The 23,585-nt window shown below is 38.1% G+C and overlaps 5 protein-coding genes across 15 annotated transcripts; 4 read left to right on the top strand and 1 right to left on the bottom strand.

The window, feature by feature from the left end:
- Window positions 1–3,196: 3,196 nt before the first annotated feature.
- Window positions 3,197–8,710, top strand: LOC113760639 (pentatricopeptide repeat-containing protein At2g26790, mitochondrial-like). 4 transcript variants are annotated; one of them, XM_027303293.1, is made up of 7 exons: window positions 3,197–5,788; window positions 5,923–6,155; window positions 6,905–7,010; window positions 7,108–7,188; window positions 7,400–7,576; window positions 7,959–8,151; window positions 8,328–8,710. In XM_027303293.1, exons 1-2 carry the CDS (start codon window positions 3,328–3,330, stop codon window positions 5,934–5,936), a joined length of 2,475 nt encoding a protein of 824 aa, XP_027159094.1. In that variant the 5' UTR covers window positions 3,197–3,327; the 3' UTR covers window positions 5,937–6,155; window positions 6,905–7,010; window positions 7,108–7,188; window positions 7,400–7,576; window positions 7,959–8,151; window positions 8,328–8,710. The 4 variants fall into 4 exon arrangements, with proteins under 4 accessions (XP_027159094.1, XP_027159097.1, XP_027159095.1 ...); XM_027303296.1 differs by having other exon boundaries at window positions 7,400–7,589; XM_027303294.1 differs by having other exon boundaries at window positions 6,905–7,014.
- Window positions 8,711–9,654: 944 nt separating this feature from the next.
- Window positions 9,655–13,289, top strand: LOC113763022 (dnaJ protein homolog). Of its 8 annotated transcripts, XR_003467296.1 has the most exons (10): window positions 9,656–9,818; window positions 9,949–10,117; window positions 10,775–10,940; window positions 11,032–11,173; window positions 11,264–11,540; window positions 11,634–11,832; window positions 12,162–12,557; window positions 12,683–12,808; window positions 12,905–12,980; window positions 13,056–13,289. XR_003467296.1 is itself a non-coding variant. In XM_027306703.1 (7 exons), the coding sequence occupies exons 2-7, from the start codon at window positions 9,968–9,970 to the stop codon at window positions 12,476–12,478; spliced, it is 1,251 nt and encodes a 416-aa protein (XP_027162504.1). In that variant the 5' UTR covers window positions 9,655–9,814; window positions 9,949–9,967; the 3' UTR covers window positions 12,479–12,742. The 8 variants fall into 8 exon arrangements, 5 of the variants coding, with proteins under 5 accessions (XP_027162504.1, XP_027162503.1, XP_027162501.1 ...); XR_003467297.1 differs by having other exon boundaries at window positions 12,751–12,808; window positions 12,905–13,289; XR_003467295.1 differs by having other exon boundaries at window positions 12,905–13,289.
- Window positions 13,290–14,938: 1,649 nt separating this feature from the next.
- Window positions 14,939–15,873, top strand: LOC113763902 (RING-H2 finger protein ATL70-like). Its single transcript, XM_027307896.1, has 2 exons — window positions 14,939–15,650; window positions 15,749–15,873. The coding sequence occupies exons 1-2, from the start codon at window positions 15,174–15,176 to the stop codon at window positions 15,752–15,754; spliced, it is 483 nt and encodes a 160-aa protein (XP_027163697.1). The 5' UTR covers window positions 14,939–15,173; the 3' UTR covers window positions 15,755–15,873.
- Window positions 15,874–17,496: 1,623 nt separating this feature from the next.
- On the bottom strand, window positions 17,497–19,380 carry LOC113755799 (cucumber peeling cupredoxin-like). The gene is made up of 5 exons (XM_027299703.1): window positions 19,209–19,380; window positions 18,943–19,071; window positions 18,674–18,897; window positions 17,673–17,726; window positions 17,497–17,556 (listed from the first exon to the last, which is right to left on the bottom strand). Exons 1-5 carry the CDS (start codon window positions 19,378–19,380, stop codon window positions 17,497–17,499), a joined length of 639 nt encoding a protein of 212 aa, XP_027155504.1.
- Window positions 19,381–21,568: 2,188 nt separating this feature from the next.
- Window positions 21,569–23,011, top strand: LOC113763214 (uncharacterized protein At3g28850-like). The gene has a single exon (XM_027306961.1). It carries the CDS (start codon window positions 21,718–21,720, stop codon window positions 22,843–22,845), a length of 1,128 nt encoding a protein of 375 aa, XP_027162762.1. The 5' UTR covers window positions 21,569–21,717; the 3' UTR covers window positions 22,846–23,011.
- Window positions 23,012–23,585: the final 574 nt, after the last annotated feature.

Raw genomic sequence — 23,585 nt, 5'->3', positions numbered from 1 at the left:
CAGCGAGCGCATTTCAATAGTCTAAACACTAGTTTAACTAGTGGGAAAAGCACACCTTACGAGTATGTAAATCAAGAAAAAAATTCGTTATTTCATTAAAATAAAAAAAAAATTACTATTAGAAGATTTTCCTTTTGTTACCAAAAAAAAAAAAGAAGTTATGGATTTTTTTTTTCTTAGGCAAACGGAATTAATAAAAAAGAAGTTATTGGAGTCAGAAATTACTAGAAGTTACTAGTTATCTTTGCTACATCTTTACTTTTACGACGAGGATAAAATTAAAACAACTCATAGATGGCACAAAAATTAGCACCAACTCATAGACGACAAGCCTTTTTAGCTTCCCCTCCCATGTGAATTAGGATAGAATAGGTTATATAATTGTAATCGTAAAAAAAAAAAAAAAGACAAAGCGAAGATCGAAAGCAATCAAATCTAACCTATAAACCACCGACATGATTATAAAAATTGTTGTTGACCATCTTGTCCCGTGATTTCTATCCAATGTTTACTAAACAAGTGACAAAAGCCATCCTTAAAAAATTTCAAATCAGATCTAAATCATGAAACTTGTTCAAATTGTTGTCGTTGTAGCCTGGACGAAAGATCGTAGAATAGTCCTAGAATCTCGTCTAACTAATGTCTGAACAAACGCACTTGTGCCAAAAACGTGGGGCTTAGAAAAAACCACCGTCACGAAGGTTTTTGTGGTGGAGTGTGCCCTCTCAAAGTTATGAGGGTTTTTAGACTTGGATAACCTCTTGCTTGTATTTTTCATCCAAGATTTTTTAGAATATTTTTGAGAGTAGTTTTAGTTCTCTCCCAATTTTCAACAGTTTAGTTGAATCCATTTTCAATAGTTTAGTTTAGCAATAGATTATATATTGTGTATACCTCTCTGACATTAAGATTCAATTACAAAATAGAAAAGCTTCCAATTATTATTATTATTTTTAATTGGAATCTAAATATAATTATTTTTTCTCTGAAATAGAAAAACTTCCAAATATTATGTTTGAGATACAAAATTTTTCTAATTATTATTTCACTTACATTATAAACACATTTTTTAATACGCTTTTCATATTTTCAATCAATTTTTATCTCATATATAACAAATCATAAAAAGTGCTATACTAATTATCCCAAATAATAATATTTCAAATAATAACAATGTCCATACACACTCATCGATATCATCTGCCATTTCTTCATCTGTGATATATCCATACAAAGCGAAGGCTGTACAAACCAAGAAATTTCTTTATACTCCCACTCAAGACTGTTGGGCATCTTGATCTTGCTTGCATGATGTCCAAGATAACAACTAACATCAACTGAAGACTGACGAGTACAACCTAAATAGAAACCTACCAGTACTAAAAAATGTAATGCCCTACCAATTAATGTTCCTTTGACATGGGAATGCTTTACCTTTTAAAGGGCATGATCAGGACAATTAATGATTTATTACTCCTTGAGTGGCTTTAGCTGCCTGGCACAGACAAAATTTGCATGAAACGCGTTAGGGTCTGGGACCTCATCTGATATGTTTAATTCCGACAGCACACACGCGCGGCCTCTTCTCTGTTTCGTTGATACTTGATAGATATGCGCCCTTGAAGTCATGTTCTGTATCAGCAGTTTAGTACTTCGCCTTTTGAGTTTATTATCAAAATAACTCTTATTCCATGACATATATCGAAAGTAATCTAATTTTAAAATTTATTATTTTCATGAATTTTTTTTTTCCCACTTAGGTTGCATATATGCCAGGATGAAGATAGAGACACTTTCCATTTCTCATTCCCATCTAATATCTTTTCCAATTTTCTCTCTAAACCTTTTTACATTTTTATCTTTCCCTTGTCAAACTTAATTCTAAGGAGTCAATATTTATATTGACAGCATCTAAAAAATATTCTTTTCGAATCGATAATCACAAGACAAATGAATATTATTCTCTTGCCTTTTCAAGGAATAGGAAGAATGACATAAACAAATATGATAGCCTTGAAGTTTTTGTAATTGCTTACAATTTTCGTTGCAATTTTTGTATTTTTAAAATTTATATTTTGAAAAATATATGCAATAGGTCTGATACATTTAGAAAAATTCAGAGACCAATAATAGCAAGGCCAGTAATGGTAGAATTTATTTTAAATAATTATAAGGAAATTATAAAAGTTATGCAATTTTCTTGTGCCTTTATAATAAAAAAATTTAAATTTTTAGTTCATGTCGGAAACTATAAACTAAATAAGAACTTTTCTTTTTATTGTTATCCTACATGACAATCAAAATAACTAGATGGCAACAATAACATCATTATGAAAATAAAATTTGAAAATATTTTTTAGCAACAGTACTAGTGTTATTTTGACAAAAAAACTCCCGGCCCTTCGTGGAAGCTGCAGGTTTCCAAGTCCCAGTCACCCATGCGAGCTCTGTACACAGCCGTAGGACCATGCGACAATAATTTATGTGTTTTGCTACAAGTGGTGAAAGTGAAGAGACTATCTAATGAGTGAAGAGTATAGCAATTATGGGCCTCAGTCCGTCGTGGTTTCAACAGCTCAAACACAAAAGAATTGGTGGGCCTCGTGGAGCTACAAGTTCCAAGCGCAGTTTGCAATGGATAACACACCAACGGCTGTTGACAAAGGATAACTAGTTAAGTATTTATTTTTCTTTTAAAAAATTTCTTTTTTTTCTTTTAAGGGAGAGAACTTGAACCTAAAACTTATTATTTACGATGTAGATTATACTTAAGTGCTAGTTATTTCTTGTGTTTATTCATAAATTCAAATTTTTTAGGTAACTAACATAAAAATTGGAGCTTGATACTGATATTTGTGAATCTGCTTGAAAGGTGTATTTTTTTTTGAATATTTATATAATTTATTTTACGGTAGCTCCCTTTTTTCAAAACGCACATCCCCGCACGCCCCACTCACACGCACGAAGAATGTTGACGGGGGAAAAAAATATAGCGACCAGCAAAGTAGCAATTATTGCGAGGAAATGACGGGTTAAAGGGGAAAAAAAAAAGGAAGAAAAAAACAAGGGAGTCGCCCGAGCATAGGATCCATTGTAACCGGGTTATCCGGAACATAGCCCATGAAAGGGCTTTACAAAAATTCAAAGCTCTGAAGTCTGGCTCTCTTGTAGGGTTTAAGACACTTCCATGCCTGCCTGCCACAGCTTAAACTTTAATCCCAACTCTCCAGAAACGCTTCAGTTCCTTTTCCATCGCAGATAGAAGCTTATGGGAGCACAGAAATTTCCAGTTTTGTTCCTCTATGTGGCTTATTAACTGCCAATTCCATGTGGTGTGCTTCTACATTCAGGTCAGTTTCCCAAAGAAAACTCTTCGGAAACAGTCAATTTATACGGTCTCGGGCAGTTTCAGCGCTAGCTCAGTTGACCCCATGTTACTCGGACTCAAGTGCTGATGAATCAATTTCAATCCCTGATAAAAGTGGCACTAAAATCGATGATCCTGTTTGGGAGCTAAATTCATGTGGGGTCATTGAAATCCTCAATAATTTGAAAAAAGAACCCATTTCTGCATTGCAAATATTTAGGCAATTGAAGGAGCGAGGTTTTAAGCATGATGTTGGGACCCATGTTGCTATTATTAGGATATTATGTTATTGGGGTATGGATATGAAGTTAGATTCTGTACTGTTGGAGGTGATTAAGTCGAGAAAAGAGCATTTGGGTTTTGATATTTCGGATTTGTTTGAAGCGTTGGTGGAAGGACTAAATGTTGAGGGGTCGAATTTGTTGGCTCGGGCTCTTGAAGCCATGGTTAAGGCGTTTGTTAGTGTGGGTATGTTTGATGAGGCTATTGATACTTTGTTCCAGACGACAAGGCGTGGTTTTGGGGTGTCTTTGTTGGCGTGTAATTATCTGTTGAACCGGTTGGTTGAGTGTGGAAAGGTGGATATGGCAGTGGCTATGTATAAGCAGTTGACGAGGTTAGGTTTGAGTCCAAATGTTTACACTTACGGTATTGTGATTAAGGCATTCTGTAGGAAGGGTACTCTGGAGGAAGCTGTTGATGTGTTTGAGAAGATGGAGGAAGCTGGTGTGACCCCAAATAATTTTACTTATTCCACATATCTGGAAGGGCTTTGCTCACATGGACGATCAGATTTGGGTTATCAAGTGTTGATAGCCTGGAGTAGAGAAAGTGTGCCTATGGATGCATATGCTTATACGGCTGTGCTGCGTGGTTTTGTTAATGAAAATAAACTAAAAGAAGCAGAGGAGGTATTGCTTAAGATGGAGGAGCATGGACTAATGCCTGATCAATTTTGTTATGGTGCCTTGATTCGAGGCTATTGCGAGGTTGGAAATATAATTAAGGCTCTGGCTTTCCATAACGAAATGGCAGCTAAAAATATCAGAACTAATTGTGTAATTGTCAGCTCAATTCTTCAATGCCTGTGTCAGATAGGCATGTTTGGTGAGGCAGTCGATCAGTTCAAGAGCTTTAACGATCTAGGAATTTACCTTGATGAGATTGCATATAATGTTGCAATTGATGCTTTATGCAAACTTGGAAAAGTGGAAGAAGCTGTGAGATTGCTAGATGAGATGAGGTGTAAGAAAATGGTTCCAGATGTTGTGAACTACACCACATTGATTAATGGGTGCTGTCTTGCAGGAAGAGTTTCCTGTGCATTAGACTTACTTGAGGAGATGGAGCAGAATGGTCTGATGCCTGATATTGTTACCTATAATGTTCTTGCCGGTGGGTTTTCTAGAAACGGACGTGTTAAAGAGGCATTGGACCTTGTAAAATTCATGAAAGAGCAAGGTGTGGCCCCAAACACCACAACATACAACATGATCATCGAAGGCTTATGTATTGGCGGGAAGGTAAAGGAAGCTGAAAAGTTTTTTACTAGTTTGGAAGATAAGTGTTTAGAAAATTATGCTGCTTTGATTGATGGCTATTGTGAATCAAATCACACAGAAGCGGCCTTTAAACTATTCCTTAGGCTTGCAAAGCATAGAGCTGTGGTAAAAAGAAGTTCTTGTCTAAAACTTCTCAGTTGCCTTTGCACAGAAGGCGAATATAACAAAGCTATAAAGTTATTTGATTTAGTGCTGTCTTCTGTTGAAGGCCCTTGTGAGAAAATGTGTACTAAAGTTATTGCTGCTCTCTGTGGTTCTGGAGATATGAAGAAGGCACGGTGGGTGTTTGATAATATGGTTGCCAAGGGGTTAACTCCAGATGTTATTACCTACACAATAATGTTGAATGGTTATTGTAGGGTGAATTGCTTAAATGAGGCTTGTGATCTTTTTAATGATATGAAGGAGAGAGGTATAACTCCTGATATCATCACTTACACTGTTTTGCTGGATGGATATTCAAAGATTAATTTTAGAAGGGAAAAAAGATTTGGAAAGGAAGGCCAAAAGAAAGACATTTCTCCTTTATTGGTTGAAATGAAGGAGATGAATTTGAAAGCTGATGCCATCTGTTATACTGCTTTAATTGACACTCATTGTAAATCGAACAATCTTCAAGATGCTATTGACCTTTTTAATGAAATGATTGATATTGGTCTAGAACCTGATACTGTAACTTATAGTGCCCTGCTATGTGGGTATTGTAAGAGGAGAGATGTGGATAGGGCTGTAAGTCTAGTCAATGAGATGTCATTAAAGGGAATAGAACCAGATAGCCACACCATGTCAACATTATACCATGGTATCTTAAAGGCCAAGAAAGTACAGTTCCGGCATAAGAAATCTGCTGACTTTACTGGTATGTTGTTTGAAGTTGGTTAATTGTGTTGCTGATAGCAGTTACCAGTTATTTTAACGAATGTTCTATCTTTTTTTTTTCCGTATTTGGTTATGGCTAAGTAGCCAGAGAAATTTAGCTTGAGGTTGCTGCAGATATGGGAGATTGAAGGAGCAGATAGCGTATTTGTGGGAAATGGGAATAGCACTGTCTTTGAGGCCTTCTCAAGTCTTACACTGCCTGATACAGTTGATTTGGCAAGAGGAACAAGCACCACGAAGTTTAGATCACACTTTGCCCAGGAACATTAGAATGTAAAACCAGGAGATCAAGGAGTTCAGATTGCTTACATTCTTGAGATTCAGTGAGCAGGTCAAAAGCAAATTAGGTTAGTTGCTTCTATTTTAATTCAGAGTTTATGCTCCCTTAACTATCTTAAGATATAAACTGAGGATTCTTGTCTAGTCCCATACTTCTATATATAACTTGCATTTGAATGTGTTTCATGGTTGACAATTATGCTCACAGTTGGAAATTCTTTTGGTATGGGAAAGTATTATTTGTTTTACAGCTTGTCTGTGTGTGTTTATTAATTTATTTGTTGGTTTGTTATCTTTCTTCCTTCAGAGCTCTCGTTGTTGTCCCTTCCTGCATGATGTTTTCCACCATTTGAGTACTTAAACAGGTTAAGTTCAATTGCTGAATGTTCTACATTATGGTCATTAAACATAAGGCTGATAAGAGCATTTCCTAACCGTCTTCTGCAATAGCTTATTCCCTGCATGCTAATGTGGTAGTAAATATAATTTGGTTAGTAATGTCCAATATGTCAAAGGAGGAAATAGTTTGGCTAACGAATTTGCAAATTGATGCTACAGCGCAATTGATTAACTACTTTTCCATTAAATTTTGGATAATATTGGGCCTTTCTGATCTTTAGGGGAGCTTAATTATATCGAACTGACCAGTTAGGTTCTGTTTCAGTTATCTTTTTTTTTTTTTTTTTTCAGTTATACATTAGATTACCTGTGAAGCAAAATATATGAAAATCTGAGTTTCAACTTCTGCCTAGCCAGTAATACAACAACATTTGCCTCCCATTCTCTTGTGTCACTAGCCTTGTCTTTCATTTAGCAGGTTATTAGATCACAGTGGTTTATGTTGATCAGCAATCCTTGGTAAATTGATAAGAATGCTGATGAGTGTCCCATGCAGCTATTCTGTGTAGATTCCATCTTTCAAAGTAGGTAAATTTTCTGCTATTGACAGTTATGTTTCAGCTCATTTAGAATAATAATGGCATGAATGCCAAATATAACCAAACCAGGGTTCTTGTGCAGTTGAATTGCTTTTGTCAATCATGGCATGCTGATGAGAAACGTGAAGTGAGAAATTCATCTGTTTGAAATCATTTTTTCAGGGTGAGAACATTCGTTGCCTTCTTGTGCTTTTTTATTGATTATGTTTGAACCTAAACATGAATATTAGCTATTCAATTCATGATGCCATTTATGAGTATTCTTGTTGCTTAATATTGACAAGTTGTAAGGGGAACAACTTTGTAGCGGATTAGATGAAAGCCCTGTCAGACATAGCTGACCGAATTGATGAAGTTAATATTTCCTATTGCAGGAAAATAAGTAGGCTGCAATTATGGCCTTTCTGGAGAGAAATTTCTTTTAATGATGGAGTCAATAGAGAGAAGCATAACTTCGAAATGTTATAACCATCCCTAATTTATCCATGAAGGTTTTTTTTCTTATCTGAAAAAGATCAAACTGCAATAGAAGTTGGAAGGTGCAAGAGAAGGTATGCCTTTCAGGTTTGTTGTTGAAAATTAGTTATATTACATCGGTAACAACATTGCCTTATGCCAAGTGATTTTGCGTGTTCTTTTAGAATCTAAAAGGAGAAATGCCAAGTCAAGTCAATTGTAAACCCAAGAGTCTAAGGGAGAGACAGTTACGGCTCTTTTCATACATTGTAGTGAAAAATGTAAAGCTTCCTTTTTAAAAAAAAAAAAAAATAGATGGTGTATATGGTTGTGGAGGTCTTTTTGTTTTTTCCTTCTTATCTTTTGTGATTTTCTGTAACCTTTTGCCGATCAGGGTATATTAGTCTGAACAGTTCATTTAGTGAAAAAGGTTTATGCTCCCTATAATCTGACTAACGTCCTTGTGTTGCCCCGCAGATTCTTATTGGCATTTGATAATAGGCTAGGAGCCTAATACATTGGTTCATTGCATCTTAGATGTGAAATACTGATGAATGACCCAGAATATACACAAGATCATGCCAATCAGAAGCTTGTAAAAACAAATGCATCCACAAGGTTAATCAAGAGACTTGCAAAGCTCTTACCTGGTTTCTGTGTATGACCGCAGGTAAATTAATCTGACTCAAAATAATGCTGTCACAAAACGTTTGACCTTTTTTCTTCCTAATCTGTATCATCAGCCTGATATTCTGAATTTAAAGGCTTTCGCTGCATAATTTCATGACTCGAGGATTGTAAGTGCCCTGATCAATCCTAACCCGGAATCTTCATACTGTTGCTCAGATATTGGAGCATCATGTTTCTGATATTTCTGGCTGGCGGATGCAAATATTTTGTGCTTCTGCTGGAGGATTAAAGTAGTATTTTAAAGACTTCGGCTATCATTTGGCCAAGCTGAAGCTTGGATATCCGTCAGCAATCTGCTAGTCCTCCGTCCTAGTTATGTTGTTATTTGTGCATAGCGATGGCTGACATCGGTAGAAGCTCAAAACCTTGCACATACTGCATCAACTTCCCTCACAAGTTAGTATAGAAGTCCATTGTACCTTGCAATACGAAAAAACAGGAAGCAAAATGAGTTTGAGAAAGATAACAGGATTCTCGTGTTGTTGATTCTGTTTGTTAATGTATGGGGATTGTACTTTCAAGGCATCAAATAAAAGAGTTTCCGATCTTCTATAGCTCTCTGTCGAACTTCCCCCAACTCTCCCGGTACAGGACATTGGAGTTCAAGGTGTGGATGGAAAAAGTATCTCTGTATTTGGACTCCCCGTGAGCTTCTTGAAACAAATGCGTAAAGGTTGTCGATTGCCAGTCGAAAACGAAACCTGTTTGGGACCTCAGTTTTTGGTGAGTTTTTTTTTTCTACGAGTTTTTTAACAATTTTAATTACACAAAATTTCAAATAACTCTCCAAAATTTTTAAAATAAACATCTCAAAATATTCAAAACTCTTCTTTCGTTTCTTCTTCTTACTCCCCTCACTTCATTGCCGTCACCACCACCACCATTGTAGGAGCTGGCTGCCAGTTGCTTCTCTTTTTTTTTTTTTGCACTTCATCCTCTCTCTCTTTCTCCTCTCCCCTCCTCCTCCTTTTCTGTCTTCTCCCTCACCTTGCCCCCTTAATTGGAGTAATGGCAGTGGCAAAGGAGGAAGAAGAGGACAGGAAAGAAAAAGAAAGGAAAAGATGAAAAAAATAAAAAAGTTTCTCAATTCCTTCACGAAAGTGTTTTTATAAATTCTACAATATGTTATATAAAAGTTTTACATAAATACCTACGAAATACACTTTTCAAAAGGGTTCAAAATCAAAATAGTAAACACTTCTCTTCGCGTTAGTATTTGTAACACATCAGAAGTATTTGCACGAGCGTGATGATACCTCTCGTAAATGGAGGAATACCTGAGACTTCTTCATTTTTACTAGTGTGGAGCTTGTCCATGACCAATTATATTTTCATTTATTTTTACACTTTAAAACTAAAAAAAAGGGATAACATTATATTATATATAGGTACTATAGATTTCAAAGTTCATATCAGAAGGTCGTAATAGAAGATTCTAGACGCTTGAGAGTTAGCCAGCAGACAGCAAATCTGGACCGTCAAATTCTTCGCCTCAAAATAAAGCCACAAATCTCACCTTCAACGAACCCTCTCGGCTCTCTCTCTCCCTCGCTCTCGATCGTCGTGGCTCGCTAGGCCGCTAATTTTACTCCGTCCGCCAGCTCCCAAGTCAACACTCGACCGTCAATCCCTCTAGGGTTTCCGTCCGTACGCTCTTTTCTTCTCCTCTGTCTTGGACATTTTCACGATTGGTGTGTTAATCGACCAATAGATCGGTAAAATTCGGGGAATCTTTCTTGATTTCTATCTAATTTTGTGAAATTGTTCGTGATTGAAGGAGTAGATCGAAGAACAAGATGTTTGGGAGGGCGCCGAAAAGGAGCGATAACACAAAGTACTATGAGGTATTGGGGGTTTCCAAGAACGCCTCCCAAGATGATCTCAAGAAGGCTTATCGTAAAGCTGCCATCAAGAATCACCCTGATAAGGGAGGAGATCCAGAAAAGGTATAATCTTGTTGCCTGGTATTTTTCCCATTTTCTTTTCATTCTTTATGCTGTTCTTGGGTGGAGTGGGTGGGAGGGTGGGGTTATTTGTTATTTCTAAATGGGCCCTTTTTTCATTTATGCCTCAGTTTTGCTGGTACATGTGAACATATATTGGCTTTAGGAACTCTTTAATTTTTTGGTCATTAACAGAAAGGTCGTAACTTTGCCTATTCAAAGTCTGGACATAGTAATTGAACACGATTTCCTTGCTGGTTTTATGGTTTAGAGCATACTTTTTTGGTCCTTTATTATTTTGGTTTGCTCTATAATGATTCTGGATGACTCTGAATATGCTGTTGTTTCTGTAACAATACATCAAATATTGTTCACTTACTAATTGCTTGCCTTTCACTAAATTATTGTATTTCATTTCCATGTTACTTATTACCATTTCGTTCGTTTCTGCAAACCATCTCTGGAAGTGCATAAGCTGCTTAAGTATTTCTTCTTGAAAAGGTTAAATTCACGTCATTTTGGTTTCTAATAGGTGTGTCAAAGTACGAATTTTTTGTGCCCGAATGTGAAACAGTATATCAATAATTTTCTGCTATAGGTGGTCACTTCTCACAGCATTGGGTGATGGTAGCTTTAACAAGAAGTATTTTGTGGTTTCAGTTTAAAGAGCTAGCTCAAGCCTACGAGGTACTTAGTGACCCAGAGAAGCGTGAGATCTATGATCAGTATGGTGAGGACGCATTGAAGGAAGGAATGGGTGGTGGAGGTGGTGTCCATGATCCATTTGACATCTTCCAGTCATTCTTTGGTGGTAGCCCTTTTGGTGGTAAGTGGCTGATTGGGGATGACATTGGACATCCTAATTGACTGGCACTTGTGATGCATGATGACAATCTCTTGAATTTTCTCATATCCAGGAGGTGGAAGCAGCAGAGGCAGAAGGCAAAGAAGGGGAGAGGATGTCATTCATCCTCTTAAAGTTTCTTTGGAGGACCTGTACAATGGAACCTCTAAGAAGTTGTCCCTCTCACGAAACGTGTTGTGCCCAAAGTGCAAGGGGTGAGTAATACAACTGGTCACCATTGTATTTTGCTGCTTAATGATGGTTTACCCAGTTATTCTGATATGGTGTAATTTACTGAGTTTCAGCAAAGGTTCTAAATCAGGTGCTTCAATGAAATGTTCGGGCTGTCAGGGGTCTGGGATGAAAGTTTCTATTAGACAGCTTGGTCCGTCGATGATACAGCAGATGCAGCATCCTTGTAATGAGTGTAAAGGTACTGGTGAAACTATTAACGACAAGGATCGCTGCCCACAGTGCAAGGGTGAGAAGGTTGTGCAGGAAAAGAAGGTTTTGGAAGTTATCGTAGAGAAGGGTATGCAAAATGGGCAAAAAATTACATTCCCTGGTGAAGCTGATGAAGCAGTATGCTCTTTCTGACAATTTTTTGCTTTATTGTCTATATCAATACTGAATGACTATCTGCTTGTGTAGATTTAACTGGATTTTACTTTGCAGCCGGACACAGTTACTGGGGATATTGTCTTTGTCCTGCAACAGAAAGAGCATCCAAAATTCAAGCGCAAGCATGATGACCTGTTCTATGTGCACACTCTCTCCCTGACTGAGGCTCTTTGCGGCTTCCAATTTATTTTGACTCACCTGGATGGCAGGCAACTTCTTATTAAATCCCAGCCCGGAGAAGTGGTCAAGCCTGGTAGGTCCCGAATAGTTTACTGACCATTTTAGTCTGAACCAATTGTCTGAAGAAACAACTCCTTAATTCATCTGTACTTCCTTTTTACTAAATAGTGACTGAACATTCGAAGTTCTTGATGTATGTCAGCTTTTCACCTTTTTGATTGTTTCATTGGTAAATGCTCATGCTGATGCTACTCTCCTTGTTTGTTGAACTCTTGGTAATAAGTGGATTCGTTAAGATGCTGATGGTGACAAGTAATCCTTTAATTGTATGAATGGAAGAAATCCACATATATACTAGATGCTTTAGCCCATTAACCCATCCTTGTTTTGGTGTTACTATAGATCAATTCAAGGCAATAAATGATGAGGGGATGGTGGTGTACCAGAGGCCATTTATGAGAGGTAAATTGTATATTCAGTTTAATGTGGAATTCCCGGACTATCTGGACCCTGAGCAGTGCAAGTCTCTGGAGGCTGTGTTGCCACCAAAGACCACAAAACAAATTACTGACATGGAGTTGGATGAGTGTGAGGAGACCACACTACATGACGTGAACATTGAGGATGAGATGCGTAGGAAACAACAAGCGCAAGAAGCATACGAGGAAGATGAAGATATGCATGGTGGTGCTCAGAGAGTGCAGTGTGCCCAGCAGTGAGTTGGGAGGAAAGTGGTAGAAAAAGGAGCCAAATCCAGGAGATGAGCGAGGAATCAGTATTTTATTAAAGCTTTAATAGGTTTGTTGAGGCAATGACATTTTGTACAATGTTTGTCCTCAATTTTATTAGAATTAGATTTGCTAGTTAACTATTTGTAACTTTTGCATTTCTTTGCAAACTGATACTGTATCCAATGTTCACAGTGGACTATTGTGATTCAAAACGCGAGTTTGATATGCGGTTTACATGCTTTTGTTTTATTCTATCGCAGCAGCGGGTGTTAGGAATGTGGATATTTAACATCGTGCATTGTGTGGTAGTAAAGCCAGGTAGGTCCTTGTTAAACCAGGGGAAGATCCAAATTTATTCTGTTGCTGCTGTGGCTTTACTCCATTAGTTTTGTTCTTTCCTTGTTGTTGTTGTAGGAGTATGAACGGTACTCTGCTTTAAATCCGATGAACAAGAACGGTTGCAGCGAGGCATTGGGTGTGGTGAATAAAGGTAGCAGTTTGAGGTTTGGGCCCCACAAATTCAGGTGCAATTAACCTCACTCACAGCCATGTTTATATTCTGAAGGTACACTGCAGGCATGGGGGCTGTGAAATCGCGTCTGATGTGCTGCCGAACTTGCGGTCCAGTGGCTTCACTTTCTAGTCTCAGGGTCATCCATCCTTGTGACAACATGGGCGTTTTTTTCTTTTTTTTGGGCCGCGATTTATCATTGTTTATTTGCTCGCCTATACTCTTTCCTCTTTTTTATGGTGGTTTAAATGAAAAATCAAAATTGAAAAGCATATTCATGGTGGTTAATCTTTCTGGCTGAGGAGCACCTTCTGAATCTCTCTGTCCCTGGACTGCGACCTTCCCCCGGTGTGGTGTTGTGTTGTTTGCATGACAAATCTTGATCCTTTGTCCTTTAGAAGCCCAACTACATGTCACGTTCTGATGTTCAACTGGCAATGCCATCCGCTAAACCTTCTGCTAATGCAAAGCAGCTTCGCGAGTCTATTATGAGCTCTCACGGAAATCTCGGCTTTAGGTAGGTGGCTTTTCCTTTCCACAGAAATTTAAGTCATAAGCGTAGTATTGGGACGTGGCGATTTTTTAGTATTTTTGGTTTGAGCTGATTGAAAACACACACGTGTTCCACATGCATGCATGCTTTTTTCTTCAGTGATACAGACGACGTCGGAACATAATCGTATATTGCGTAATCAATCAAAATTTGGGGTTAAGCTAGTTGGTTGGATGAAAGTGGCTGAATTAATTGTTTGAATCAGTTGGAATCTAGCCCTTGTTCAAAGTGCTTTCCCCTTCCCCAGTTTATATTAATTGTACAGATTAGTATGAAATATAGTAGTAGTAGTTGTTGTGTATGACGAATGCAGCTTATATAGTGCATGTGCAAACGTTGACGAAGCCAATGCCAATCCAACTCATCGGCTGTTATTCACTCACTATAGTACATGTGCATTGTTTAGGGAATGGAGTACTGTACTGCTAATTCTATAGACACGGATACATTATTGATTTGGGTGCTTGTGGAGATAAAATTCATAGGAGGAGAATTGTGACTCAAAATGAGAGATCACATTCATGCATGTGGGGGAAGGGGCTATCTGGTTTTGGATATATGCTGCCTTAAATTTATTCACGCCAAGATAACACACACACAAAGGGGGTACATGCCATCAATCAAGAACCAGGACTCATTATTCTACTGTTTGCTTACAAGAAATGCAACTAATAAACGCTAAAATATAAGTAACTATATATGGTAATGAATACCCACTATTCACTTGTTAATTCTGCTTCACAAGTCATATTCTATATTTGTTGCAGTAGCAAGGGCTAGATATGATAGTTTACTTTAGAAGCCTGACAAGAATGAATGAGGTCTTTCCTTTTAATGGTTTAAAGCTGTCTAGTTGCCTCGTCGCCTGCTTGGCTTGGAACAGAAGTCGTTTGGCAGGATGTCACCGGTTTAGTCTACAATTGTTTTGCTTCTTAATTCTCTCTTGACTTGGTTGTGATCGAGCAATATGTGCAAATAATAGAAGCAAAGTGCTATTTTTTGCATATTGCGTTTTAGAATCTAGATGTGGACTTCCATTGCATTATGGGCCATTCAATTCCAGAAAAGTAACTAGTAGTAAATTTGGTTAATCGCCAGAAGAGTGAGTCAAATGCCTAATTGTATGTATCCAGATAATGTAAAATTTGTGATTGCAATTAGAAATACCAAGGTTTGTTTTTAGAAATACTATACAACCTAAGCACCAAATTCCATTAGAATGCATGAGAAAAGGAGTCGCTTTCAGTTCATTGACTTTGAACAGTCGGGAACATTGCAAATTAGATCTGATGGAATATACGTATATTATATATACAAGCGCACTTGCCACTTAAACACGCAAAATATTGACCCTTCATCTCCATCCAATCAAAAGCTACAAGCTTGTGCAAAATACATCCAGTGACGGTGATCGTCTTCTTTTTCTTTCACAAACACAAACACCTCCCTCTATCCTTAATTTCTCCTCTTCCAAGAATCTTAATTTCCCTCCATTACCAAACAAGTCTGCCTGATTTATCCTTTCCATCATCTACCCTTTTTTTCTTATATATGTATATATTTTAGTAAACGTGTTACTTTTTCATCTCGAAAGGCAGGCTTAGGTTTCAGAGAAGAAAATGATGGACAACTCTAGTAGTCGTCGTTCAAATAGCATCAATTTCAGCAAGGGTGCTATTGATGATGTAGCCTACAGCATCGGATTTTCACTTCTACTCCTTGTTGTATTAGTGATCATATCCTACATCTCCTACAAATGCAACCGGCTGTCTTCTTATTCCAGCACCACCAACTCCTCCTTCTACCGAACCCATGATGATGATTCAATCACCGCGCAGCAGCTAGGCGGCCTGGATAAGGCGACCCTTGTGAATTACCCAAAATTGTTATATTCTCAGGCTAAGCCTCACAAAGGAGATGATCCCGCTGCTTCAGCCTGCTCAATCTGTTTGTCTGATTATAAAGAAACTGACATGCTCAGGCTGTTGCCCGACTGCGGCCACATCTTCCACCTCAAGTGTATTGATCCTTGGTTAATGCTTCATCCCACTTGCCCAATCTGTCGCAGCTCGCCGCTGCCAACTCCTCTTGCAGAGGTTGTTCCCATGTCTATGCATCAAAATTGAAATTTTTTTTTTTTAAATTACTATTCTTTTGACATCTCCTTCCCTTCTTTCTTCTGTACATACGACAGAATTAAGGGAAATACTCCTTTAGGACCCAATTTTGGGTTTGCTCACAAGTCTCAGCCCAGATTCTGCAGAGTAATTGTGTACGATTACTACAAGAAATAAATTGAGTATAGTAATCTCAGTGAGCATGGGGCAAAGAACAATGTTTTTTTTTCCCCGTTACATAAATTCAATAGTTGCTTAATTGTGTTTTAAAGAATCACATAACACCATGCTGCTGTTGGCTACCCGGCACTTGCTTTTTTTGCCGGCAACTGTCGAATGGCGTAAACAGTTTCAAAGAATGTTTTTGCGATCTCAAAGAATGCGTTTGGCAGTACAAGCTAAAGGAGGGCTGTAGCAATCATTTAGCGAAGCCTAACATTTGGAATAGGAAATTCGACAGCAGGCCTAATTTGCAAGAAACGACTTGATGAAAACGCATGAGAGTTAATGATAAAACGTCCTTCTCATGACTTGTTGGTTAGTGGCATAATTGAGTTCTAAATAATGATGGTAAGTTGTAACCACTCTGGGATCAGGGACCCCTAATTCTTGGGCATGACATAGATGTGGTGAGATACATATTATATTAGGCAAGCAACAAAAAAAAAAAAAAAAAAAAAGGTACAAGGTTAATCTGTCGTTGGACTCTTGGTTATTCACCTTGCAGCGTTGTTTCGACTCTTGGTTATTGGGAATTGGCTGAATAAGCAAGGATCCACAGGCCATTTGGCTGTTGGCGCATGAAAAATCCGACCAGCAGAAGAAGACGTGCATTGTCTGAAAAAACTCTGTTTAAGGGCAGTCTCCAAAAGTATATCGTGATATGCATGCGTTTTAAAAACTGCCATATCATATGGTTGGCAGCCACAGGATGGGAGACTTTTCTCAAAATTGCATAGCAGACTTGAATATCGAAACTTAGTACAAAATCATCATATAAATTGTAATGAATCCGACATTTTAGGAAAATGTCGACAAAGAATTCGATATTTCTGTCAGCAAATATATGAGATGGAATATGTATTGAGTATCCTTGTTCAGAAAACGGTGGTTTGACTTCTGCAAATACTGACTAAGCTGGAAGCAACTAGCCCGAAGCTATCTTCTGTTTTGTCCACCATCCAGGGAAAAAAAAAAGGCAGATTAAGAACACACCCGCCCCGATTATACGCTGATGAACCCTGTTTTTTTTTTTTATATATAATTTCATTAAGAAAATTATGCAGTACTCCTTAGCTGTTTCTGGACAACAAATGCTGATTTAAATCGTTTCTACAAGTCAAACTCTATATCAATTCTCTAAATCAATTTCTTGTGAAATGCGCCATACGAAATCATCATCCTTTTTTTTTACTATTACATACGAGAATCCCAACGAAGCCATTCTCCCTTTTTTCTCTCTTCTTCATCCTCACAATCTCACGTACAACTCCTGAAAAAAATCTCTCCATTCTTGTAAAATGAATAGCACATCAGAGGCAACCAAAGATGTACCCAGTGATAATCAAGGTCCAGAAACCGTTGGACCCTATGGCTATAGCATTGGAATTTCTTTTGGGATCCTTCTAGCTCTCATAATCATCACATATTGTTATTACATCTACACTCGCTTCCGTTCCAATACTAACAACAGAAACCACCCCTTCCTTCGCAGAAACTCCATGAATACTACAGCAGCCTCTTTCTCTGTCAATGATGATTCAGCGAGCATCCCACAAGGCTTAGATGAAGCCACCATACTTTCATATCCAAAACTCCTCTATTCTCAAGCTAAGAATCCTGAAGGTGCCAGCACAGCTTCAGGCTGCTCAATTTGCTTGCAGGACTACAAAGATACGGATATGCTCAGACTGTTACCTGAATGTGGGCATTTTTTCCACCTCAAGTGCGTTGATCCTTGGTTAAAGCTTAACCCCACTTGTCCAGTCTGTCGAAATTCACCAATGCCATCTCCCCTGGAACATCCTCTCGCTGTGGAGAATATGGTCCCCTTATCTACAAGATAGATGGGTAGATAGAGATAGAAAGAGGCATAGGATTATCAGGTTTGTGTTTAGAATTTATGGTTAAGATTATCAGGTTTGTGTTTAGAATTTATGGTTAAGTGATATATATACAAGAAAAATTGAATATGTAAGATATATGGTTCCCTTATCTACAAGATAGATAGATAGATAGAGATAGAAAGATGCATAGGATTATCAGGTTTGTGTTTAGAATTTATGGTTAAGATTATCAGGTTTGTGTTTAGAATTTAGGGTTAAGTGATATATATTCAAGAAAAATTGAATATCTAAGTTTCAATCGCAATCAAGATTTTTATCATTCCTTCGTCTTTTTTGGTCCTTTCGATTTCTCCTTGCATGCTATACTAAATACTGTTTTTGCACTGTTTAAGGGTTAAGTGCATGAGACAGACCTCACAGTGATAGATACTTGAAATTTGCATCAGATCATTTAGGTCTATACGTTTCACTAATCCAACTTACATTGCTGTGCTTAAGGTACAAGTTGTACCGAAGTTTGAATCTTTGGTGCAGGCAGTAGCAGCAAAGAACTTGTACTAATTTGAACATCAGAATTTCTGAGAGTGTAGATTGATGCAATTAAAAAGATGAAAAAGAAAACCTAATTAACAATGGCCAAAGTTTGCTTTTATGAAGAAATTAGCAGAGAGGACAAGAAGCAATTGCCACCTAATTAAGTAACGGAAACAAGAAACTGCTTCCCTGAATAATTGCAAATTATGGGCCACCAATAAGGTCACACCAACCAGATGAACTTGCCTGATGTATTTACTAAAAGTGTTTCTGCCCTTCCAAAGTATACACAGAGTCCAAAATCTCCAATTCATAATTTTTTGGCTTGTCCAACGTCCGTAAAAGCTATCCTCAGATAAAATGAAAAAGTAAGCCAAACAAAGAAAGCCAGCCCAAACAGACTGCATCATTGCAACATTGATCGCCAGCACTTTTCACCGTGACTAATGAGACAGACAAATCCGTCATACTTGTAGGCGCCTGAGATGAATATGGTGTCATAGCAGGTGGTGGCATTTTAGATGCATCCGGTGAAGGCTGGGAAGACTTTGGCGGTCTTTGAGATGAAGTTGGCGCAGAATGTGGGGAATTTTTCTCACTATGGACGGCAACACTAAGCTTTTGGCCTAATGCACAATAATTTGCAATACTGCATACGAAATAAAACACACCTTCCTCCATCAATGCAACACTTGCTGGGCCATCCCATAAAACCTTAAAGGGATTGTCTGCACTGCAACTCTCGTACTCTCTTCTTGACACTTCCATCACATTATGAAGCCCTGAATCAAAGTCAAAATCTGCATAACCCCAAAAAAAAGAAAAACAAAACAAAAAAAGCCGCGTATCAGTGCCAAGATTAAAGTGTTGTAACCTCAAATTGAAATGATTGATTCTCGAATCTCAATCTGTACAAGTGACAAGTCATTGCATTTACAAAGAGTGTCTCCTGTCTGGAAAAAGTGGGAAGAAGACCAGTTAGTATAGAAGTCATTGGTTGTGGGGATGGACCAAAAGGAGTCTCCCACAATGTATTCTAGGCCAAAAGACTGAATCAACAGTGAAGGAAGAATGATGAATGCTGGTGAAATTAAAAGGCGGGTAGGCATTTTTCGATCTTGGATAAGAATTTTATTTGTTCTTTGCCAAGAGAACTAGTGAAGCGGTTAAGTAGTTCGTCAGATTTGGAGAATACGAAAACGAAAAGTCGGGATAGTAAATGCCAAGGGATGTAACGGCTAATCAAGACCGTGCCATCTAATGGAAGAACTGTATCTATATGCATCCCCATTTACCCTTGCCGGAATAAAATCCAACATGAAAATTTGCAGGGCTTTTGTCTCCTCTAAACAAAATTGACATAAACGTTGAGGATGGGGTAACCTGAAAATGTATCGCTAGTCTAACCGGCCATTACGATGAATAGGTGCAGATTTAAATTAGAGTGAACCAGAGTTAAATGGGGTTATGGGCCAATTAATGCAGATGATTGGATAACAAACTCTAAAGAAGTGGAGACAAATTAAGCATAAATGGTTGGGCAAGAATTTCCCCTCTGCGAATGGTTAGACGAGAGCTATTTTATTCTTTAGCCAGACCTGTATTCATTCGCATAAAGAGTTCTTACTCAAAACTATTTTCATGAATAAACATAAAAGTTCGATTCATATTAATTGCCTGCTTGAACTGTAGAAAGTTGTACGCAATAATGCCTAGTATATAATCTAACAACAAATAGTCTAAAACTTCATTACGAGATTGGGTTACTGTGTTGTGTTCCCTCCATAGTTTTCTCCGAAACAGCAGTGATAGCCCATAACCTTGCAAGCACAAGTATAATCGATAACAAATATTCTAATATGAAGACCTAAATTTCTAATAAGCTCAAATTTTAGTCACAACCCCGACACCAGTGCCCTACTATACCCATGGTTTTCTTTCAAATTCGTTTTTGGGGTGGGGGGGGGGGGGGGGGGGGGAAGAGAGGTGTCTTTCTTTCTTTCATTATTTCCCTGTAATCTGTAATGAAAGAGCTTTTCATTAATTCCAGGCATTTCTTAACGTACGTGCACAAGCAAAGGTCAGAGGAAAAGGTGACGAATGATTAAAGTATGATGACTGACTCTCAACTTTAAAGAAGAGAATGATGGTGACTTCCGGCAAGGGAAGGGAGGCCAAGTGAATCAGAATGTTCTCCACATGTATCACATTGACAATCATGAATTGACTCTAATTCTTCCCATAAGCCATGAATGATTTCTGCTGCTTTCACTTTTCTCCTCTTTAAATCTTGATATTTTCGGTTGCTGCAAATTTATGATTTCCAAGTATATCAGTCAAGTATAGTACTAGACAACCAGAACACATGCCAATATTTAATTCCATCAATTTTTACTTAACTCACGAAATGCTTCCTGTTTTGATGTTTTCCTTTTTGGATTACATTTCATCTCCTCTGCAGGCTGCAGCTTAAATTGTAAAGCATATCTGAATTAGGTGAGACTCAAGAAGTGGGAAGGGAAAATGAAGGATGTGAATCTAGAACTTCTAAATCTTGGAATTTTGATGTTTGTCAGTAAGCTAAAACCTTCTTGAATTATGTAAATCTTACAAAAAAGGTTTTAAGAAAAATGAGACAAAGACGTGTTCCCAGAAATTTTTTTTAATAAATAAAGAAGATTTATTAATGAGGGTGTTAGAAATTATCCAGCATGATTTGTTTAACAAAGTCCATAGAAGATCGCTAGATTTTGCATAAGAAGCCAATTTATTAGCTTCTCTTAGAATCCAATTTCCACTGGCATAGTTTCGGTCCAACAATGACGTACGAACATCACCAATTTCAGGGCCTATAATAGAAAAACATCGTCTTTATCTCTAATTTGCTGGAAAATCGATGATGCATCACCATCCTTCAGGGACAGAATAGAGCCACGGAAATTGATCATCGGTATTCCTAGAAGTTAATCCGTTCAAAGGAAACCCATACATTTAGAAATTTACCGCAGCATTAGAAGGTTTTGGACCAAACTCAGAAGAGACCTGTAAGCGCTGGAAACCCCACACATAGTATAGTACCCATACAAGGCTCTCTAGCCCATGGTACAAGTATATGGGCCTAGTACCTAGTAGCAGAAACCTACTTTCAGTGGAGCCCAATCGGAGATCGAACCAGGTCCAGCTATCGTTGGCAACACCTTCTCCCACCTAATCATTTTGAAATTTTAAATTGCCAGAAGAAATTTTAGCCGTTAAACAGCTTTCCTTTCTCATCTCTCTCCTTCTCCCAGTCTGCAACGCCTGAAAGAATCAAATTACAGTTATAACTCCTGCTCCTAATCTTTCTCTCATCCTTTTTACAGACGCATTTTTCCACCTTTAAAATTTATCCAATTCACTTTATTCTACAAAGGATTCTGCAAACAACAATTTAGAGGGGAGAAAAGATGAAGTCAATGAAAGGAAAGCTGCTCAAGAAATTGAAGACCATTAAAACAATTGGTTACCCGAAGCCAGATAGGATCCTTCAGGTCAGTGCAGCAGATGGGTACGTTCCTGATTCACCTCCCAATTCAGCTATCAAAGCTCAGAATCAGTCTGTGCTGCTTCAAGAAGAGACCAAGAAGATTATTCAGAGAACTGTTCGAGATCAAGAACCTGAGATTATTGATGTTTCGGATCTAATGAAAGATCTTGAGGATCACGAGATGGAGATTGATGACGACGACATCAATGATAAAGAGAACATTAGGCCTCAATCAAGCGCAAAAAATCCATTCTTTAACACGGAGAACCTGGAGAGCTTGAGCCCTTTAAAGCAAAAGAACGACTCTTCGGTGCGGAAAGAGTTGAGGGGTGAAGATACAAAAGCTGCGCCCCTAGCTGAGATCAATGGGTCTAATTTCAGGAGGCCGAATTTGGATTCTGGAACCCTCTTTGATCCCAATCTTCTTGAAGCATTTGAGCAAGCAGTCATGGAAGTTAAAGCACAAGAAGCAGAGAGAAGGGCTAAAATAGAGGAAAAAATTTGGCAAGGTATCGAGGAAGAACCGCCTCTAAAAGCTCGAAAAATTGAGGAAACTGCTGATCCTTTATTAAATTTTGAAGAGAAGTGTCCACCAGGTGGTTCTGATTCGGTGATTCTGTACACGACAGGGCTTAGAGGGATTCGAAAGACGTTTGAAGACTGTCACACTATTCGATTTTTGTTGGAAAATTTCCGAATTTTGTTCTTTGAGAGGGATACATCAATGCATTCAGAGTTTAGGGAAGAGTTATGGCAGATATTTGGTGGAAAAGTGGTGCCTCCCAGGCTGTTTATTAAGGGGAGGTACGTTGGTGGAGCAGAGGAGGTTTTGGGACTGCATGAACAGGGAAGGCTTAGGCCATTGCTCGAAGGAATTCCTATTGACTCCTCTAACGGGCACTGCGAAGGATGTGCTGGTGTAAGGTTTATCATGTGTTTCAACTGCAACGGAAGCCAGAAAATCACACCGGAAGATGGGGGTGGTGAGTCCATCAACTGTCCACAATGTAATGAGAACGGATTGCTCATATGCCCCATGTGTTGTTGAATTATTGCATGGTCTTATTCTTTGATTGGCTTTGGACTTCTTAGTGCAAGTCGGAAGTTAAAAGATGGGGGTCCTCTGGTTCATGTAAACTGTAAGGGATCAGAAGTGAATCCACTTTCATTATATGCAAAGAGAAGAAATAAAGTGCCATCCTTGCTTTGAGGTGCTAAATGTTTTTCAGTTCAGAAATGCATCTATCCTTAGAAAGGAAACTGCATCTGCCAAAGAGGATCTAGTGAATCTACTATTCCGGAAACTTTACAGAGAATGTTTTAGGCTTGATCTGGGAGAATTTTATGGCGCTTTTACTTTTTCTTTGTCAATCAATTTTTCATGGTAACAAGCTTCAAAAGTATTTGTAAAGTACGAAGCAAATAGAGTGCTCCGAGTTGTTATACATCTCGTCTTCACCTTTAAGTTCCCATTCTTTAATCTAAAGAAAAGCATTTTTGCCATGAAAAAGATGGGACAAATCAATGAAGGGCAATTGCTCGTTTTGCAGGCATCAAAAGGATTTTAATATACCCAATGCCTAGTGATCATAAGGTTGTTTGCAGGGTAATTAAGTTGAACGATTTGAAATGAAAAGGGGGGAAAAGGATAATTGGTAAAGTATTTTGGTGCATGACACTAGCATACTTGAATTACTGGAGAGGTGCGAGAAAAGATAAAAATAAAAATAAAAATAAAAAAAACGACAAACTTCGCTTGTCAGCCTTACTCAAAAAAAGGGGATTTCA

Source organism: Coffea eugenioides, chromosome 2 (assembly GCF_003713205.1).
Source record: "Coffea eugenioides isolate CCC68of chromosome 2, Ceug_1.0, whole genome shotgun sequence".
NCBI lineage: Eukaryota > Viridiplantae > Streptophyta > Magnoliopsida > Gentianales > Rubiaceae > Coffea > Coffea eugenioides.
This window is presented reverse-complemented; position numbering and strand designations above follow the sequence as displayed.